The sequence below is a fragment of the Trichosurus vulpecula genome, chromosome 2, assembly GCF_011100635.1.
Source record: "Trichosurus vulpecula isolate mTriVul1 chromosome 2, mTriVul1.pri, whole genome shotgun sequence".
In the NCBI taxonomy this organism is placed as follows: domain Eukaryota; kingdom Metazoa; phylum Chordata; class Mammalia; order Diprotodontia; family Phalangeridae; genus Trichosurus; species Trichosurus vulpecula.
This window is the reverse complement of record NC_050574.1, coordinates 226,886,831-226,903,750: the sequence shown is the minus strand read 5'-3', so window position 1 is coordinate 226,903,750 and position 16,920 is coordinate 226,886,831. Positions and strand designations below refer to the sequence as shown.

Genomic DNA, 16,920 nt, shown 5'->3' with positions numbered 1-16,920 from the left:
AAAATTAAAAATACATATTTTCCTTTAGAATCCTCTGATATGTAGGTATGGATTGTAGCAGTAGACCTCTGCAAGGGAACTTAGAGAACAGAAAATTGGAGGCTCAAAGTTGTGATATATGACTTTGATATATGACCTTAGATATAAGGCCACATGGATGGTAAAACCAGGACTTGAAAGCAGGTCCTATGAGGCTTAGCCCAAAACTCCAGGATTTAGCACGGTACCTGGAACATAGTAAGCACTTGATAAATGGGTGTTGACCAATGAAACTAAAAATCTTTCCATTGGACCATGTTGCCCTGCAAGTAGCTAACTGATCATGGAATATTCTTTATTCATCATGGGCATTTCCTATCATAGCATCTTCACGCCAGCAAATATATAAACGGAAATGTATTCCTGTGGAAACTTTCCAAGAGAAGCCAAACAGGCCACCCATCCTCTAAAGTGTGCCTTTGCTTTTACAGTTACAAAGTCTAATTTAAGTAATAACTTCCCGAGTTTGAAAGTGGACGTCGAAGGGAAGAGAGAAGGGGAAAATGGAGCACAGGATCTGAATATTGGGAGGGACCTAGTCCATGAAAAAAATTTTTAATCTTGATAACTGTACTTTAATAAATTTGGTTTCCTTTGTGATCCTATTTTATTTTGCCCATTTAAAAAGTATTCTGGCAAGGGGTCCACGTAGCCTTACTGGACTGCCAAATGGGTCCACATCATAAAAAAGGTTAAGAATCCCTGATCTAAACTTTCAGGATGCCAGAACATGCCTCTTTTAGGCTCATCAAACTAAATTTACAACTAGCAATCATCCCAAACTTCTCAGCTTTTATATTCAATCAGTGCCCATACTAACTATATTGACAAATAACTTCAGTCAAATCATTAGCACTTTCATGTGGCTGTAGAGCATCCAATACTCAAGAATGGAACAAATAATGAGCTCCCAAAAGCCAGAAACAGAGAAGAAGATAGTACTTGAACAGCTAAATGCCTTTTAAGGAAATACAGACCAGGTTTGCAAAGAGACTCTGCTCTTGTTTTCTGTTTCTGCCTTGGGTTGATGTTAACCCTAATTTTACAGACCTGAAATCATAGCCAGCTGAGAGAAATTAAGGAAAAATAATACTGTATGTCAACAGAATACCTTTCCCCAGCCCAGTTTTATGAGCTCAATTCATAACAGCTGCACGGTCAGCATAAAGATTTAATTTCTCCAGAGCCATGGACAGAAAGTGACACATATCATCAGGGATGCTTGCACTGATAACTACAAATACATCGACACAGGAAATGTGGAATGTATGTGGAGCAAAAATAATTCCACACACCATAAGAATATAAGTTTATGGACAACACTGAGTCAATAAATGAAAAGATTCTATGTCTGCTAAAATTCCAAAGAACAAACATTCATTTATATATTTTCTCTGTTCATTTATTACTAATGTCCATGTACATTGCTATAGTTAAAGGAGCTTATTAGGGAGCAAGAATCTAATGAATAATAATTTAAACTAGTTTTGCTAGTTTTGTAATGTTCTAAGATTATAATCACCTCATAGGAGGACCAAGAGTCTGACTTTGAGTTAGGAAGTCCTGGGTTCAGATCCCTTCTAGACACTTACTAGCTGTGTGACCCTGGGCAAGTCATTTAATCTCTGTTTGCTTGTTTCCTCATCTGCAAAATTGGGGTGATAAAGCCTCAACTTCACAGTATAGTTGTGAGGATCAAATGAGATAATGTATGGTGTTTTGCAAACCTTAATTTTATAGGGAATATGGAACTGGATGAGGGATTTTACTGATATAGGGAACTCCCAGGTGAGAAAATTCCTTCTGTCAATACAACTTCTCAGAAAGCTTTTCTGGATCCCCTTTAATTCTAGTGTCTTCTGATTCATTATTCCCAATTTATCCTGTGTATAGCTTCTTGGTACATAATTGATTTACATATATTCTCCTTTATCAGATTGTGAACTCCTTGAGGGCAGGGACTGTCTGTTGCTGTTCTTTGTATTCCCAGAGCTTAGCTCAGTGCCTAGCCCATGGTAAACTTAATAAATGTCCATTGACTGTTAGTTGCCTGGTGCAACTTGAAGTTAAGTGATTTGCGATCACATTGCCAATATGCAGTCCTCAATTTTTGAGGACAGCAAGGCCCATAGAGATGGAGTGGAATATCTAAGGCCAGATAGATAGTAAAAGGCAGAACTAAGGTTTGAACCCAAGTCCTCTGACTAAATATAGTGCTACTGGGGCTGAATTTCACATGTTACCAGATATGATGGCTATGTTTCTAGTCTGTACAAAGTAGTTTGCAAAATTCCTTTTCTTTGTTATAAGGAGAAGTGCTATTAGTGTCTGTTAAAGAAAGGAAATCAACTCTAAATATGAATGCTGGGGTCAATTTGTGGAATGAATGTAGTTGAATAAGAGTTATGAGCATTTAGAATCATTTTTAAACGGGAGGATAGGCCTAAGTTAAACTGTGACAGACAGGTCTGGTAATTAGTCAAAGGGCAGTTTCATAAAGTTATAGTCATTTATAAAAAAAAAATGTATTACCGCCTGAATTTGCAGGGGCGTATTTAGACACTGTTGAACAGTGACAGAGCAGGAGTCTGACAGCATCACTCAGGGACAATGGGTTATACAACCTTCTTTGCCTCACCCTCTCAGCTTGGAACCAGCCAATTCTTCTGCAATACCTCATCATAGCCTCAAGAGGATCCTGTGTTTTGGAAGGCAAGATTGGTGGAGTGCCAACTCTGACAGGGCTACCAAACCAGAAGGGCTTCAAGTCCTGGTTGGCTAATAGATTACATACCAGCCTGCATAGGTCAGCCTAAACCTAAGGAGACGCATTGCCAATCTGGCTGTAGGATAATAAATGTTTCAGTGACAGTATCTCTTGAAAGAGGACAGCTAGGTGGCACAATGGATAGAGTGCCATGCCTGACTCAGGAAGACTCATTTTCCTGAGTTCAAATCTGATCCCAGACACTTACTAGCTGCGTGACTTTGGGCAAGTCACTTAACCCTGTTTGCTTCAGTTTTCTCATCTGTCAAATGTGCTGAAGAAGGAAATGGCAAACTACTCTAGTATTCTTGCCACAAGATCCTTAAATGGGGTCTTGAAGAGTCCAACATGGGACTGAACATGACTGGAACAACAAAGAGCTCTTAAAAGACCATCTACCATTCGTGAAGGGAGTATCCACTGTGATGAAGCTCCAGGGCTTTTAAGTGTTTAAGTAGGTAGTCTTGACCCACAGCTTCAGTCTGCTGAGAACTTTTTGAATGTGATCTTGGTAGCATAATAGATAAGCTAGGTCATACAAAAAGGTTCAAAAGTGCAAGAAAATCTCTCTGCAGCATTTATTTTTATAGCTACTTTGAGAAAGCAAAAGTCCTAAAAACTTTTTGCCTTTCATTGTGTCTTTAAAACAACCAAAGAAAATGAAATTAAATTTTAGCTCTGCCATTCTATGAAAAAGTCCAATCTCTGAAAGAATATTAATGTTATAAAATAAATTAATTTATTGTCTAAAATGATACATTTTCATTACCATTCATTAAGCATTTATTGAGTACTTAGTAAGGGCAAGGGACTGGTCAAATACCTATTTTCTATTCTATACAGTGCATGACAGGTAATATAGCATAATGCATATAGGAACAACCTTGGAATTAGGAAGAACTGGGTTCAGATCTTGCCTTTGCCCCATGCTCTAGTTGTATGACTACAATAATTTGACTTCCCAGTGCTCCTGAAAACTCTCTAAGACTGCTATAGAAGGGAATCTACACCAGAGGGACTTTCCATACTGGGAAGGTCCTAAAGTTTAGGACTTGGACCGATACAATTATAACATAGATCCAGAAGCTGGAAGGGACCTCAAAGTCCCCTCATATTATAATTAAGGAAACTGAATCCCAGGGAGGTTAAATACATTGCCCAAGGTTACACAAGTCATAATCATCTCAGACCCACAATTCTAGACTCTGGAGTCAATATTCTTTCCATGGCACTCTATAGGTTTGGACAAATAAAAAAATAAGAAACACAATACTTGAAATGTAGCTTGGGGAATTCAAACTAAAATGAGATTATTCCCATCATTATTGCAATTTGGGTACCTGTAGCACTCTCCGCTTCTCCTCCCCATAACTCCTCGCCTCAGGAAAGACTACATACTTTCATAGATAAGAATGTATTTGGAATCTAGAATTTTAGTGGGGAAAGGATCCTTAGGGTTCTTAATCCAAGAGTTCTTAAGCCTTTTTGTGTCATGGATCCCTCTGACAATCCAGTGAAATCTATGGACTCCTATGAATAATGTTTTTAAAAACATAAAATAGAATACATATGAGTACGAAGAAAATCAATTATATCAAAATGCAGTATCCAAACTGTTTTGAAAAAAAGAAACAAACCAAGTTTACAGGCCCTGGCTTAAGAGTCCCTGATCTAGTCACACACCTTCATTTTATATGTAACATAGACCATTTCATAACACATGCACAGCTAACTTCTCCCAGGCTCCAGTCAACTATATGGGATTTCCACAACTACTTCTGGACACACAGTGACTGGGGGAAATTGGTGTTTTAGTACAGCATGGTGTACCCCTGAGAGGTTCTTTGGTCAACCTCCCACCTCATGACAACAGTGGGTGGCATGGGGTACAGTATCTGTTAAAAAGAGACAGCTTCTAGCTTGTCATTCTCATGGCTGTGGTTCTCCGGGTCATAGACTCCATTGAGGGGTAAATGTCCTTGTCTATAAAGGTGTCATGGCAATCATATCCATAGAGCAGCTAGTGCTGGGAGGTCAGACGAGGTGAGCTTAAGCCCAAGTCTCTGGCAGTCCTTCTCTCTTTTGGGTTTTCTTTCCTTAACCAGTTGACTTCGTAAGCTGTAAGTTCAGGAGATCTGCAAGTGATGGTGGCGGCATCACCTGGCAGACTGACATTGACTGCAGCAGCAGCAAGAGTGGGTTGTTACGTAGAAACAAGAGAAAGGGTGGCCACTGGAAAGAAGGAATGTGGTGGAGCACTCATGCAGTACTGCTGACAGTTTTGTGTCTTAATAAGGCTTAAATGCTTGCCTTCTATCCAATTGTAACCACAGTTCAACGTTGAGTTTTTATTTTTTTATTTTTATTTTATTTTTTTATTTTTATTATATTTTATTTTATTTTAATTGTATTAATTTTGTTCATGCCTATTGTCATTCTTCTACACTTAGCATTTCTCTTTGTGTGGAAATAAAACCAACCTATACCAAATTTATTTTGGGTGTTAAGTGGTACAGTAGATAGAGTGCTGGGCCTGAAGTCAGGAAGCCCTGACTTCAAATAGAGCCTCAGACATTATTAGCTGTATAATTCTAGAAACTCAAACTGTCTATTGCAGTTTCCTCAATTGTAAAGTGGGGATGATAATAGCACCTAGTGGCAGCTAGGTAGCACCACAGCAAATAGAGTACTGGGCCTGGAGTCAGAAAGACTCATATCTTCCTGAGTTCAAATCTAGTCTCAGATGCTTACTAGCTGTGTGTCCTTGGGCAAGTCACTTAACCTGTTTGCCTCAGTTCCTCACCTATGAAATAAGCTGGAGAAGGAAACGGCAAACCACTCCAGTATCTTTGCCAAGAAAATCCCCAATGGGGTCATGAAGAGTCAGACATGACTAGAACAACACCAACAGTACCTACCTCCCAGGGTTGTTGTAGGCATCAAATAAGATAACATGTGCTTAGCACAGTGCCTGGCATATAGGCCCTTTGCTTTCCCTCTTTTGCAAAGCCCCTTGGTTTTGTGCACCATAAGTAAAATCAGCCCTAGAATGGGTTGGAGGGTGGTGTTAATGAGCCAAGAAGTTAAAAAGATGGGGGATGTAATCCACTTAAGAAGGTTTCCCTTGTACTGAACCTTGTTTACAAACCATAATGAATGAACACAGAACAGGGTGTGGTGCCAGACCCAGACCCAGACCTCGTGGGCTCTCTATTCTATATATAGACTAGCAAAATAAGGCCCAAAGAAATGAAATGACTTCACTAAAGTTACACAGGAACTTTTAGTGGCAGAATCAAGGCTAGGGTCAAGTTTTCCTGACTCTGAACGCAATATCATTCCCACTCTATTATGTCACCTCTGCATGTGGAAGCCAGGGTGGAAAGGACGCTAGACTTGTAATCAAAGGACTGGAGTTCGAATCTCAGATCTCCTCTCACTCTCTACCTGTACAAACCTGTGAAGGCTACTCTGCTTTTGCTAGATCTTAGTTTTCCAACTCCTGGGTTTAGGTGATGTGACCTCTAGCTATAAAATCCCTTCGGCTCTGGTGTTTTCTATTAAAAAAGACCACGGTCCATTACTTTTCTAGGCAGAAATGGCACAGCTTGTTCACTGTAGGGCAAAGCATCTAAGCACAATGTGAATGTTTGAATTCCTCTCACTTTGGTGCTATTCTGACTTTGTCCCAATTTGGTGGAGGAGAAAGGGCAGCAACAGAGGTAAGGTGACTTGTTAGGGTTTCATTTTAAACAAAGTATGATAAATGTTGGCTGTTCATCAGTACCTACAACACTACCACAACCTACTTGCTTTTCCTCTCAAAGAGGAAAATCTAACTGTGACAAAACCCAACCCCCCAGATTTCATCTCTACTTCTTGCTTCCCCCAACTCCCTTTATTTTTTCCTTACACATATACACTGGATAGAAGATTTAGGACTGAAGAGGAATTCAAAGGACATCTAATGCAACATTTTCGCTTACAGATAGGTAACTGAGGGTAGGGGTAGGGTACTTAGTAGGGTAATTACATGCTCACATTCACGCAGGTAGTATCAGAGCCAGAATTCAAGCCCAAATCTTTTGACTCCAAATACAGGATTTCCCCATAGCACCACACAAGCCTCTGTCATTCTCTACTTCAGTGAAAAACATTACTTGCAAAAACTAGATAGTTAAACCAACACATTTTAGTGAGCCTTATAACGTGCCTAAAGCTTGCTCCAGGTAAAACTGTAAAAACAGGGTTTTCCTTTATGCCTATCTTCCTACACCAATTCAATGTGTCCCCATGTTCAGTATTCCCCCACACTATTAGATTGTTTAGTCATTTTTCGATGGCGTCCAAACTCTTCATGACCTGATTTGGGGTTTTCTTGGTAGAGATTCTGAAGTGGTTTGCCTTTTCCTTCTCTAGCTCAGTTGACAAATGAGGAAACTGAAGTAAACAGGTTAAGTGACTTATCCGGGGTCAAACAGCTAGTAAGTGTCTGGAGCCAGATTTAAACTCAGGAAGATGAGTCTTCCTGACTCCAGGCCCTATATTCTATTCATCACACCACCTAGCTATCCCTTACCCATAAAATTATGCCCTTCAATCAGGAGCCAGTGCCTTATGAGCAACTAGGTAGTGCAGGGGATAGAGTATGAGGCCTGGGAGGGCGTGAGTTCAAATCCAACCTCAGATATTTATTATTTGTGTAACCCCAGACCAGGCAAATCAATTAACCTCTGTTTGCCTCCATTTCCTCCTCTGCTAAGTGAGGATAATGATAGCTTCTACCTCCTGGGCTTATGGAGAGGATCAAGTGAGATATTAATTATAAAGCATTTAGCACAGAGCCTGGCACATAAGTGTTATGTAAATGGTAGTTATCATCATAGCTGAGCTCAGAGTCAACTGCCTTAGGCAGAGCTTTTGCTTCTCTCCTATCAAAAATGGCCTATCCTAATTTTGCGTAAGATTTCAAATGGGTCAATTGAGTTTAACATTTTTTCCTTTATTACAGAGAAGGCTCGCTGGTGGGGTTAAGAGGGGAAAGATAAATATTTGGAAGGAATTGTGATTAAAAACAAAAGACAGCAATAAAACAAAAGTCTCCTTTATCCCAATCTAGCATTTTATCTCTGTAGTCTATGGTCTACTGATCTCTAATAAAGGAGAAACTAGGTAGCACAGTGAATAGAGTGCCAAGTCTGGAGTCAGGAAGACCTGAGTTCAAATCCAGCCTTAGACACTCAATAGCTATGTGAGCCTGGGCAAGTCACTTAACCCTGTTTGTCTCAGTTTTCTCATCTGTAAAATGAGCTGGAGAAGGAAATGGCAAACCACTGCAAGAAAACCCCAAATAGGACCACAAAGAGTCAGATACAACTGAAAGACCAAAGAGTAAAAAAATCTCTAATAACCTAATCTAGGTTCAGGTATCAAAGACTTAATATGTTCTCCCCTCACGGTGGCATTCACACTTTTAAAAAGGGTTACTGCAGACCAATTTAAAAACTGTGAAGTCCAGTGAGGAAGATTTTAGAGGGGATGCGATACATTCATCAGTACCTCTTGAACCAAAGCAGGCAGAGTCACGGATTTTAGAGTGAGGAGGTACCTTAGAGATTCTGCAATCGGACACTGTCATTGTACTATAAGAAGCTGAGGCAATGTCTTGTCTACAATCAGATAGATAAGTTATTAGCAGAACCAAGGACCAGGTCCTCTGATTCTAAATTTGGTACACTTGCCAGTAGGTAGGCAACCATCAATAAAGCCCTGAATAAATTCCTCTGTCATATCTGACAATCAATGTTATTATCACTAAGATCAGGCAGAAACATCAATTAATAAGTAAAATTTCCTAGTGAGAGAAGAAAAAATAAGCGACAGAAATCTATACATGTCTGGCAAATAACAAACACCTTTCACACTCACAAAGCCCTGGCAGAGTGCAAAGAATGCCAGGCAATATTTGACAGCTTCAAAATACTTTCCAATAGCATTGAGGATAATCAAACCACATCACTGCAAAAAATGAAGAAATTGCTCCAAGTACCTGTCAAACATTCAAATACTTTCATTTGTCATGGTGTCAGCTACTGCACAGATTTCTCAATTTTTTCCTTCTTCATTTATATGCACAGCTTTTGTGGGTGTGTGTTCTTCATGCCCCAAACAAAGAGTAGAAATAGTTCTTTGAACCTATTAAGCATTTAGAGGTTTAACCAATATTAGCTCATTAATTTTCAACCCTCCAGGTGGATAGGCAGTCATTAAGACAAGCATTTTGCCATAGGTTGGCCAAAAAACTAAGATGCCTTCAGAAAAGTCATGGAGCAAGATTGACTCAAGCCAGGAATAGATGTTTGTGTTTGTCCAGACCAGCAGACCACATCAATATCTCTTATACATGCTCAGACTCCTATTTACTGGTTTGGTCTCTATCTTCCCATTCCATTCAAAATGCCTCCTTGGTCTGAGGTTGGCAAAATCTTTTTGTAAGGACATTCCTAAAGCAATTTTGAAAGGATAAATACTGCAACTGAATTTCTGTCTGTTTGCTTCTCAGTACAAGATACTCTAACCTAGGAAAGAACCAGGGTTCCTCTCAATGGTGGAGTTCCCATGATCAGAATGGAATGGGTGGGGGAGGTGGTATCAGGACAAGGAGGGAGGGATAAATGGAGGGAAAGGGGGGTAAAGAAAGAAAGAAGGGGGAGGGAGAAAGGGAAAGATAGGGGGAGAGAAAGAGAAAAGGAGAAGAAGAGAGCCAGAGATGGAGAGACAAGGAAAGAGAAAGAGAGACAAAGAGACAGAGAAAGAGAGAGGGCAGGGAGGGAAAGAGAGGGGGTAGAGAGAGAGAGACAGTGAGAGAGAGCAGGAAAGTCCCATAACCACATTGCTCATACCACAATTTCCTCCTGAAAATCTTATTTGCTTCTTTCTATGAGTTTCCCTGACTGGAGAAATGTTGGCCTAAGGCAGTTAGGAAATATTATGATAAATCTCTGTGGCTAATTTTTGAATAGCAAACTGAAAAAAATGGACTAGAGACCTGATCATACATGACCCCCTTTTCCTCCGCAAATAACCTTATGAATCAGGTCAGTATGTTACCCACACATTTATGTATGAGAAAGCAGAGTAAGGATTCCACTGTGTCCCATCCATGCAGCTGGTCTGACCACAGATTTATCAATGCCTGTCTCCTGACTCTGTGGACAGTATTGAGGGAAAAAACTGTTTCAATACTCTCTAACTTGGTTGTCCAATACAAAATCTTGGGAGATGCTATAAAGCAAAGCGATTAAACAGATAGAAATCCTTTTTGCCTTTGGTTGAAACACAAGTTTCTTTCAGATAAAATACCACAATTAGCATCAGTTCCTATTTAATGAGCAATCATGTAAAAGGGCAAGTGAAGAATATCACCACCAGCTGAAACTGAAGGGTGAGAGGCTCCATGGGAAACAGAGGTCAATGGGCAGAGAATGTTCATGCTCAAAAGAAGAGTTGAAGGCCAAGTGTATTTTCAGATTCGCTGTTTAGAGGAACTCAAAGACAGCCAGATCATCAGCACACCATCCTCTACTCCCCTGGAGGCATCTCAGGTTTAATACCAATGCAAAGAGGCCTGCTACTTCTTACAACACCCCCACCACCAGCCATACTGTGCAACATCTGGGTTTTCCCTAGAGTCTTGATTTGATCTGTCCTGACTCCCCTGATGATCTTCTGAAAGATGATGAGATCACAGATTGAGAAGGTCCTAGGGCTTCAAACTATAAATAATGTAAAAAACAGAACTCCTAATACATTAAAGGACACACAGTGTCTTAGAACCATAGGAAAGAGTCCCACTGACATGCAGAAGGTGAAGTATAATAGCATTTAATCTGTTCCTTTGACCAAAGTTCATTTCTAAAATTATATGCCATTCAGATGAGTGACCAAGTGACTGACTGAATATTAAAAAAACAAACTATTTGGGCCCACCTCTTCTTCATTTTCTCCCAAAAGGCGGGGGGAGAAGGAGGCTATTTCATTAAAACACCACATCCCCCATCATTAGAAATAAGTAATGCTTTCTAAGATTTGCGAAAACAAGTTTTTTCAGAATATCACTGCACTGCTCGGGCCCAGTGAGACAAAAACCCCCAGAAATGTTTCCAAATGTAATTTTTCAAATGATACATGTAATTAGTTATGTGTTTTCCCTGCCTCCCCCAAAAAGAATAAAAGGATGTGTTCTGACCTTATAGAGCATGCGTCCTCCTTTTGCTGTCCCTCAGTCAGAGACACAGTGAACCCCTAGTCTTGATGTAGACGGCAAAATCTATCTCCACAGGAGATGATCCCCTGTCAGTAACTCTTAACTCTTAGCGTTATCTCAGTCCATGAAAGAGAAACTGGTGTTTATGTGTTATCCAGGGAAGCTAAAGTGGTCAGTGGCAAAGGAAGAGACTGCTTTTTTTTTCTTCTTTCGGTTACCTCCCAACAATTTCACTCCCTTCCTTTCTGGATTTGAATCATTTTGTCACTGCATGAAAAGGAAGTAGAGTCTGAGGATAGAGCAGTGAGAGACCCTTGGAGTAGACCTAGGAGACAAATAATCTGACCAGGCTTCCGCTTGGTTTGAAAGGATCAGAACTCTGAGGGGCGAGGCAAGAGAGCAGCCCAACAGGATGTGTGTGGCCAGAGTTCCTGGCATGGAGTCTTGGCTTTCATGTTTATTTTTGGATATGTTTTTCTTAGCCTCTTGATGCAATTTTCTGGGCTAGGAAATAACCTTACAGAAGCCCAAAGATGCTATGTGAGTACGCATTTGCCATAGGAAGGAAGATGGATTTTTAATCTCTATCTATTATATCCTCCAGCTTACATATCATGATACTGGGTCATATGTGAATACTGCAAGTGGGCTACCTGTCAGCAATCAGGTTGATCTGTCCTTCTTTATAGGTAGAATAAATGCAGGGCTTGTCTCATTCTCTGTCTTTTTATCCCAACTACTTAGCACAGTGCCAAGTAAGTACACATTAGATGCTTAATACGGATTCATTGATTGAAAGTTAGCAATGTAATTGTGAGGTTAGCAGCAATTGTCAAAAGCACATTAAACAAAGCAATGAACTCCTCAAGTACTTTTGAGAAATTTCATGGCTTAAGACTTTGACTTTGAAAGACAGAGAAAGGTAACAGAACTAGTGTCTTCTTAGGCAGGAGCAGATGTTTCTTAGAAACAGTTCCGAATTGATTGTTAAAGAGCATTGGGGGAGACTAGACTCCCTTCCCTGAAGATCACTCTCTTTAACAAAAATTGCCTTTTGTATTAGGGTTCAGTCCCTGCCTCTGACACACGCTGTCTGTGCGACTCTGGCCGAGCTGCTTAACGTCTGCAGAGAAGGTGCCAACCTATACTGATAATGGAAGAAGTTCCTCACCAGGAACTCCCTGTACTGATGAAATCATAGGCCTGATTTTTTAAAAAATGTGTGTGTATGTGTGTTTTCTGTGCCAAATGCCTGCTGATGTAGCATCTTCAGGCTTCTGTAAGGTTATTTATGTATTTGTCAAGTCATCAAGCATTTATTAAGGACTTACTGCGAGACAGGCATTGTGCTAAGTACTGAGAATATAAATACAAGCTGTCCTCAAGAAACTTACATTCTAATGGGGGAAGAAAACACATAAAAGGAAGTTGAAAATCAATGGGGTTTGGGGGAAGAAGGTACTGAAGTGGGGACATCGTGGGCAAAAAAGTTTATTGAATCAGGAGTGGAGCCCTAAGAAGAATGGAATAGATGAGACTGGTCTAGGCACTTTCTTTAAAATTGAGGTTCCTAGAGGAAATCGGAGAGGTAGGTGCTACAATGGTGGAGTAGTCTTCCATGTGAGTAAGGTTGCTGTAGCATAGTGGAGAAAGAAATCCAGAAAGGAGAGTGAGTGAGTGAGTGAGTGTGTGAGTGTGTGTGTGTGTGTGTGTGTGTGTGTGTGTGTGTGTATGCATATGTAAACTAAAAGGATGTAACTATTCTAAAAGGGTATATTATAGTAAAGGTTTCAGTGTGGATACTGCCCACCTATTCCTTTCTTCATTCAAGAAGCATTTTTCTGTTGCTGAGTGGTTTCAGTCAAATCCAACTCTTTGTAACCCCATTTGGATCACAACTGATACTGACAAAGATACTGGAGTGGTTTGACATTTCCTTCTCATTTGACAGATGAGGAAACTGAGACAAACAGGGTTAAGTAACTTGCCCAGGGTCACACAGCTTGTGTCTGAGGCCAAATCTGAACTCCGATCTTCCTGACTCCAGGCCCTGTGCTCTATCCACTGTGCCACCCAGCTGCCCCTACCATGGCAAACATTGTGCTAGGCACTGAGGATACAAAGAGAAAAATTAAACACTACTTGCTCTTGAGAAGCTTATATTCTATTAGGGGGAAGAACAACATGCACATAAATAAATAAATGCAAAACACTGACAAATTAAATTCAAAGTAATTTTTTTCTGGTAGAGGGAGCAGCCCTAATGACTGAAAGGCCTCTGAAGGAGCTGACACCTGCAATAAACTTTGAAGAAATTAGGAATCCCAAGTGATTAGCAGGGAGGAGAAAGCACATTCCAGGCCTAGGGGACAGACTTTACAAAGCCACAGAAGGGGAAGTTGAAAGGTTCAGCATACAGAACAAAAGCTAAGTCAATCTGGCTGGACCATCCCTTAGAGTATGGGAAGGAATAAAGGAAAGGAAGGTTGAGGTTGATGGTGGAGAACTTTAAACCACAAGTAGAAGAGCTTGTGTTTTATCTTAAAGGCAATTGGGAACCACTGTAGCTTCATGCCTTGGGGAGAGGAAAGGAGTCAAGCAAGTGCCTTAGGAGTACTGGTTGTCTGCTAGGAAGGATGAGTTAAAGAAGAGAGAGAACTCAGACAGGAGTCCAGTTAGTGGGTGAAAACAATAGTTAGCTAAGAGTTAATAAGGGGCTAAGTTAGGGGGATAGCCACAGAGAAAAATGAATGGGTTGACTGGGAGAGATGTTGCTTAGGGCAAAATTGGCAAGATTTGATAAATGATTGAATATAAGGGATGAGGAAGAGTGACACACTGAGAATGGCTCTCAGTTTGTGAAAAATCAGACAGGATTCTTATATTCAAAGCACTGGGAGCATAAGACAAATAGATTTCTCCTGTGCTGTACAGTCACTGCCATGTTACTGGATCCTTCATCATTTATGACAGAGGAAGTTATATTTCCTAGCTTCTCCCCATGACCAATTAAAAATAACCATGTTTATTAGTATGGCAGTTCTCTGAAAGTGTCCTGGCTAAGAGGACAGAGTGCAGGGCTTGAAGTCAGAAAGGCTTGGATTGAAATCCCGCTCTTGACCCTGAACGGTTGTGTGACGCTGGGCAAGTGACACCTTCTACCCACCTCAGGCAACTTCCTAGGATTTATAAAACAAATCAGAGGCTACATAGTAGAAGGCATTAGTCAAGCTTTCATGAATATATGCATGAAGGGAAGTAGCATGATAATGGTGGAACAAACATGGGGTTTACTGGGAAAAGACCTGCTGCACCCAAGCCTATCTCTGACATTTACTATGTGTTGGACTTTAGGCCAGTCACTTCACCTCATTGGGCCTCAATTTTCTCATCTGTAAAATTAAAGAATAGACTTGATGACCTAGAAGATGCCTTCTAAATTTGTCATTCTATTACACATATTTTCTTACCTCCTTCCCTTGCGCCCACTCAAAAAACGTACTAGATCTGAGAATCTGGGAAATATTTTTCAATTTTAGCTCAATTAGGTTTGTTTTATATTGTGTAAATAAAATTGGCAGCACTCAGGACCTCTCCAACATGCCCCTCTTGTACACTTTTTTTTTCCTATCAAGAGCTATCATCTATTTGTCTCTATCTATAAATGTATAATAAAATAAATATTCTCACATGATGCAAATTATCCTTTTCACTTCTTTACTGTCCTTTCCTGTTCCCTGACTCTTTGTTGATGAAAATTGTCTTCCCTCATCTTTTTCCCTATTTCAGCTTCCAATTTATAGTCCTATTTGGGGGCAATAGGCAGCCTTACTTTAAGGTCAGGTCACCTTTTCTTAGCTTAAATGAATTGTGGCAATTTATTCTGCGTTAGTCAATAATACTTTACTCCTCTCACTCATCTTTGATATTAATACTTATTAAAATATATAACAGGGGCAGGAAACATCTCATTTTCAATACCACCACAGAAAAAGCAGGCAATGGTAGCCAGGCCTCTGAATTACATGTTGAAAATTAATATTAAAAGCCACTGCATACCATTTTCAGTTCTTGAGACAATAAGAATTTAAACTCAGTGAAACCAGTGGCACTTAACACCATCAGTAAGGAAGTTAAATGACAAAGTGCTGAAGTTAAGTATAGGCTTGGGAGTCTTAAACCAGTTATTAATATTTGATCCAAGATTATGGGTATTTTTGATTAATGGTGGCTCTTGATATATAAATATAAAAGTGATTCATTGTCTAATTCTATAAAATCCCTTCCAATACGTGTGAAACAGAGTGGTTTGGTTTTTCACTGGACAAGAAATCAGGGTTTCTTTGTTCTCTTCCTGACTTACTGTCCGACATTAGGCCTTTAAGTGACCTGAGAGCTAATAAGATATTTTTTGGTTTTTAAAGTGTGTTAGGAGCTTTGTACATACTGTATACATGAAAATGAAAGCAGGAATCAGCATACCAAGTACAGGATCAGCAAGACATACTGACAAAGACCCATAAAAGGGTGAGCAAGAAAATTATCTTTTGTATTTGCCTGAAATGTATTTGGATTAAAGAGTCTTGGCTCTATTCTAACATAAACAAGCTAAAATTGAGAAACTGTGTATGTATGTGTTAATGCTGTACACTGCATGCATGCACCATGAATCTGAAATTCTTGTGAGATCTAAGTATTCTTAGGTATCTAAATTTTTGGAAATAAAAAGTGATAAAGAAGCAACCATGAGGTCTTTTTTTAAAAAAAATAAAGGCAATATTTAAAATTTGATATCTAAGTCTGTAACAGAAGAACAGACTTTCTACATGGATTATTCCCTAAAACCTCAGAATGACAGAATTTCAGAGTAGCATGGGGCCTTTGTGCCTGCATCCAACCCATCCCAAAAGAATTCCCTCTGGCAAAAAGTCATGGAGCCCCTGTTTGAGCACCCTTAATAAGGGGGTACCCATCTCCATCTTGTGCCAGTTCATTTTGATTTAGAACAGGAAAAATATCCTTACACCAAGCTAATCTAGTCTCTTTGCCACTTTCACACACTGCTCCTAGTTCTGCCCAACAGGGCAGTCTAATGCTTCTTCTAATACACTTCCAATACGAAATAGAACAATCAAATCCTTTCCCTACCCCCAAAGTCTTCTCTTCTCTGTGCTAAACATCCCTACTTCCTTCAAGTGATCCTCATATTGCTTGAACTCAAGAACTTTAAGCCCTCCTGGTCCTACTCTTCTAAGCATTCTCCACTTGGTTCATGTCCTTCCTAAAATGTGGTACCCAGAGCTGAAGCCAATGCTCCAGATTTAGTCTGGCCAGCATTTCCTCTGACACACTGCTTTCATTATATGTTAACTAGGACATAACCACAAATACCACTATTCAGAAGCTGTGATCAGAAGGCCAAATATTTACACTCTGGATGTTTTCCTGCACTCAGGAAATAATGTTGACCAACTAAAAACATGCCTTGTGGTTTATGATACGTGAATCAGAATGGGAAAAGGAAACAATAGCCTATGAATTCAGCATAGCCTTAAAAGACAGTGGATTGTAAACCAATCACAGAATATCAGAATTAGAAAGGACCACTCTGGTCATCTACTCTAACTCGCTCCTGAAAAAGAATCCTTCACACAACATTCCCAGAGGCAGCCTCTGCTTGAAGGCTTCCAACCAAGGAAACCCCACTACCATCTGAGGTGGCCCATTTGTTTGATTAGGAAAAGGCTTTGACTTGATAGAGTAAAACATAATGTAAAATGATCATGGAGTCTGCTATGCATGTGTGTTAAGATCATGCAAGCTTTCTTGATAGATATAGCCACAGGGA

General features: G+C 39.9%; 2 protein-coding genes across 2 annotated transcripts in view; both read right to left on the bottom strand.

Moving 5' to 3' along the window:
* The window catches only part of RAPGEF4 (Rap guanine nucleotide exchange factor 4), a 257,949-nt gene extending 246,776 nt beyond the window's left edge, over positions 1 to 11,173 (bottom strand). Inside the window, exon 1 of the mRNA XM_036744587.1 lies at positions 11,055 to 11,173. Coding sequence (XP_036600482.1) covers positions 11,055 to 11,066 — 12 coding nt within the window. The 5' untranslated portion in view covers positions 11,067 to 11,173. The remainder of the gene's footprint in view (positions 1 to 11,054) is intronic.
* Positions 11,174 to 16,322: 5,149 nt separating this feature from the next.
* The window catches only part of LOC118836922 (rap guanine nucleotide exchange factor 4-like), a 94,351-nt gene continuing 93,753 nt past the window's right edge, over positions 16,323 to 16,920 (bottom strand). Inside the window, exon 5 of the mRNA XM_036744023.1 lies at positions 16,323 to 16,442. Coding sequence (XP_036599918.1) covers positions 16,323 to 16,442 — 120 coding nt within the window. The remainder of the gene's footprint in view (positions 16,443 to 16,920) is intronic.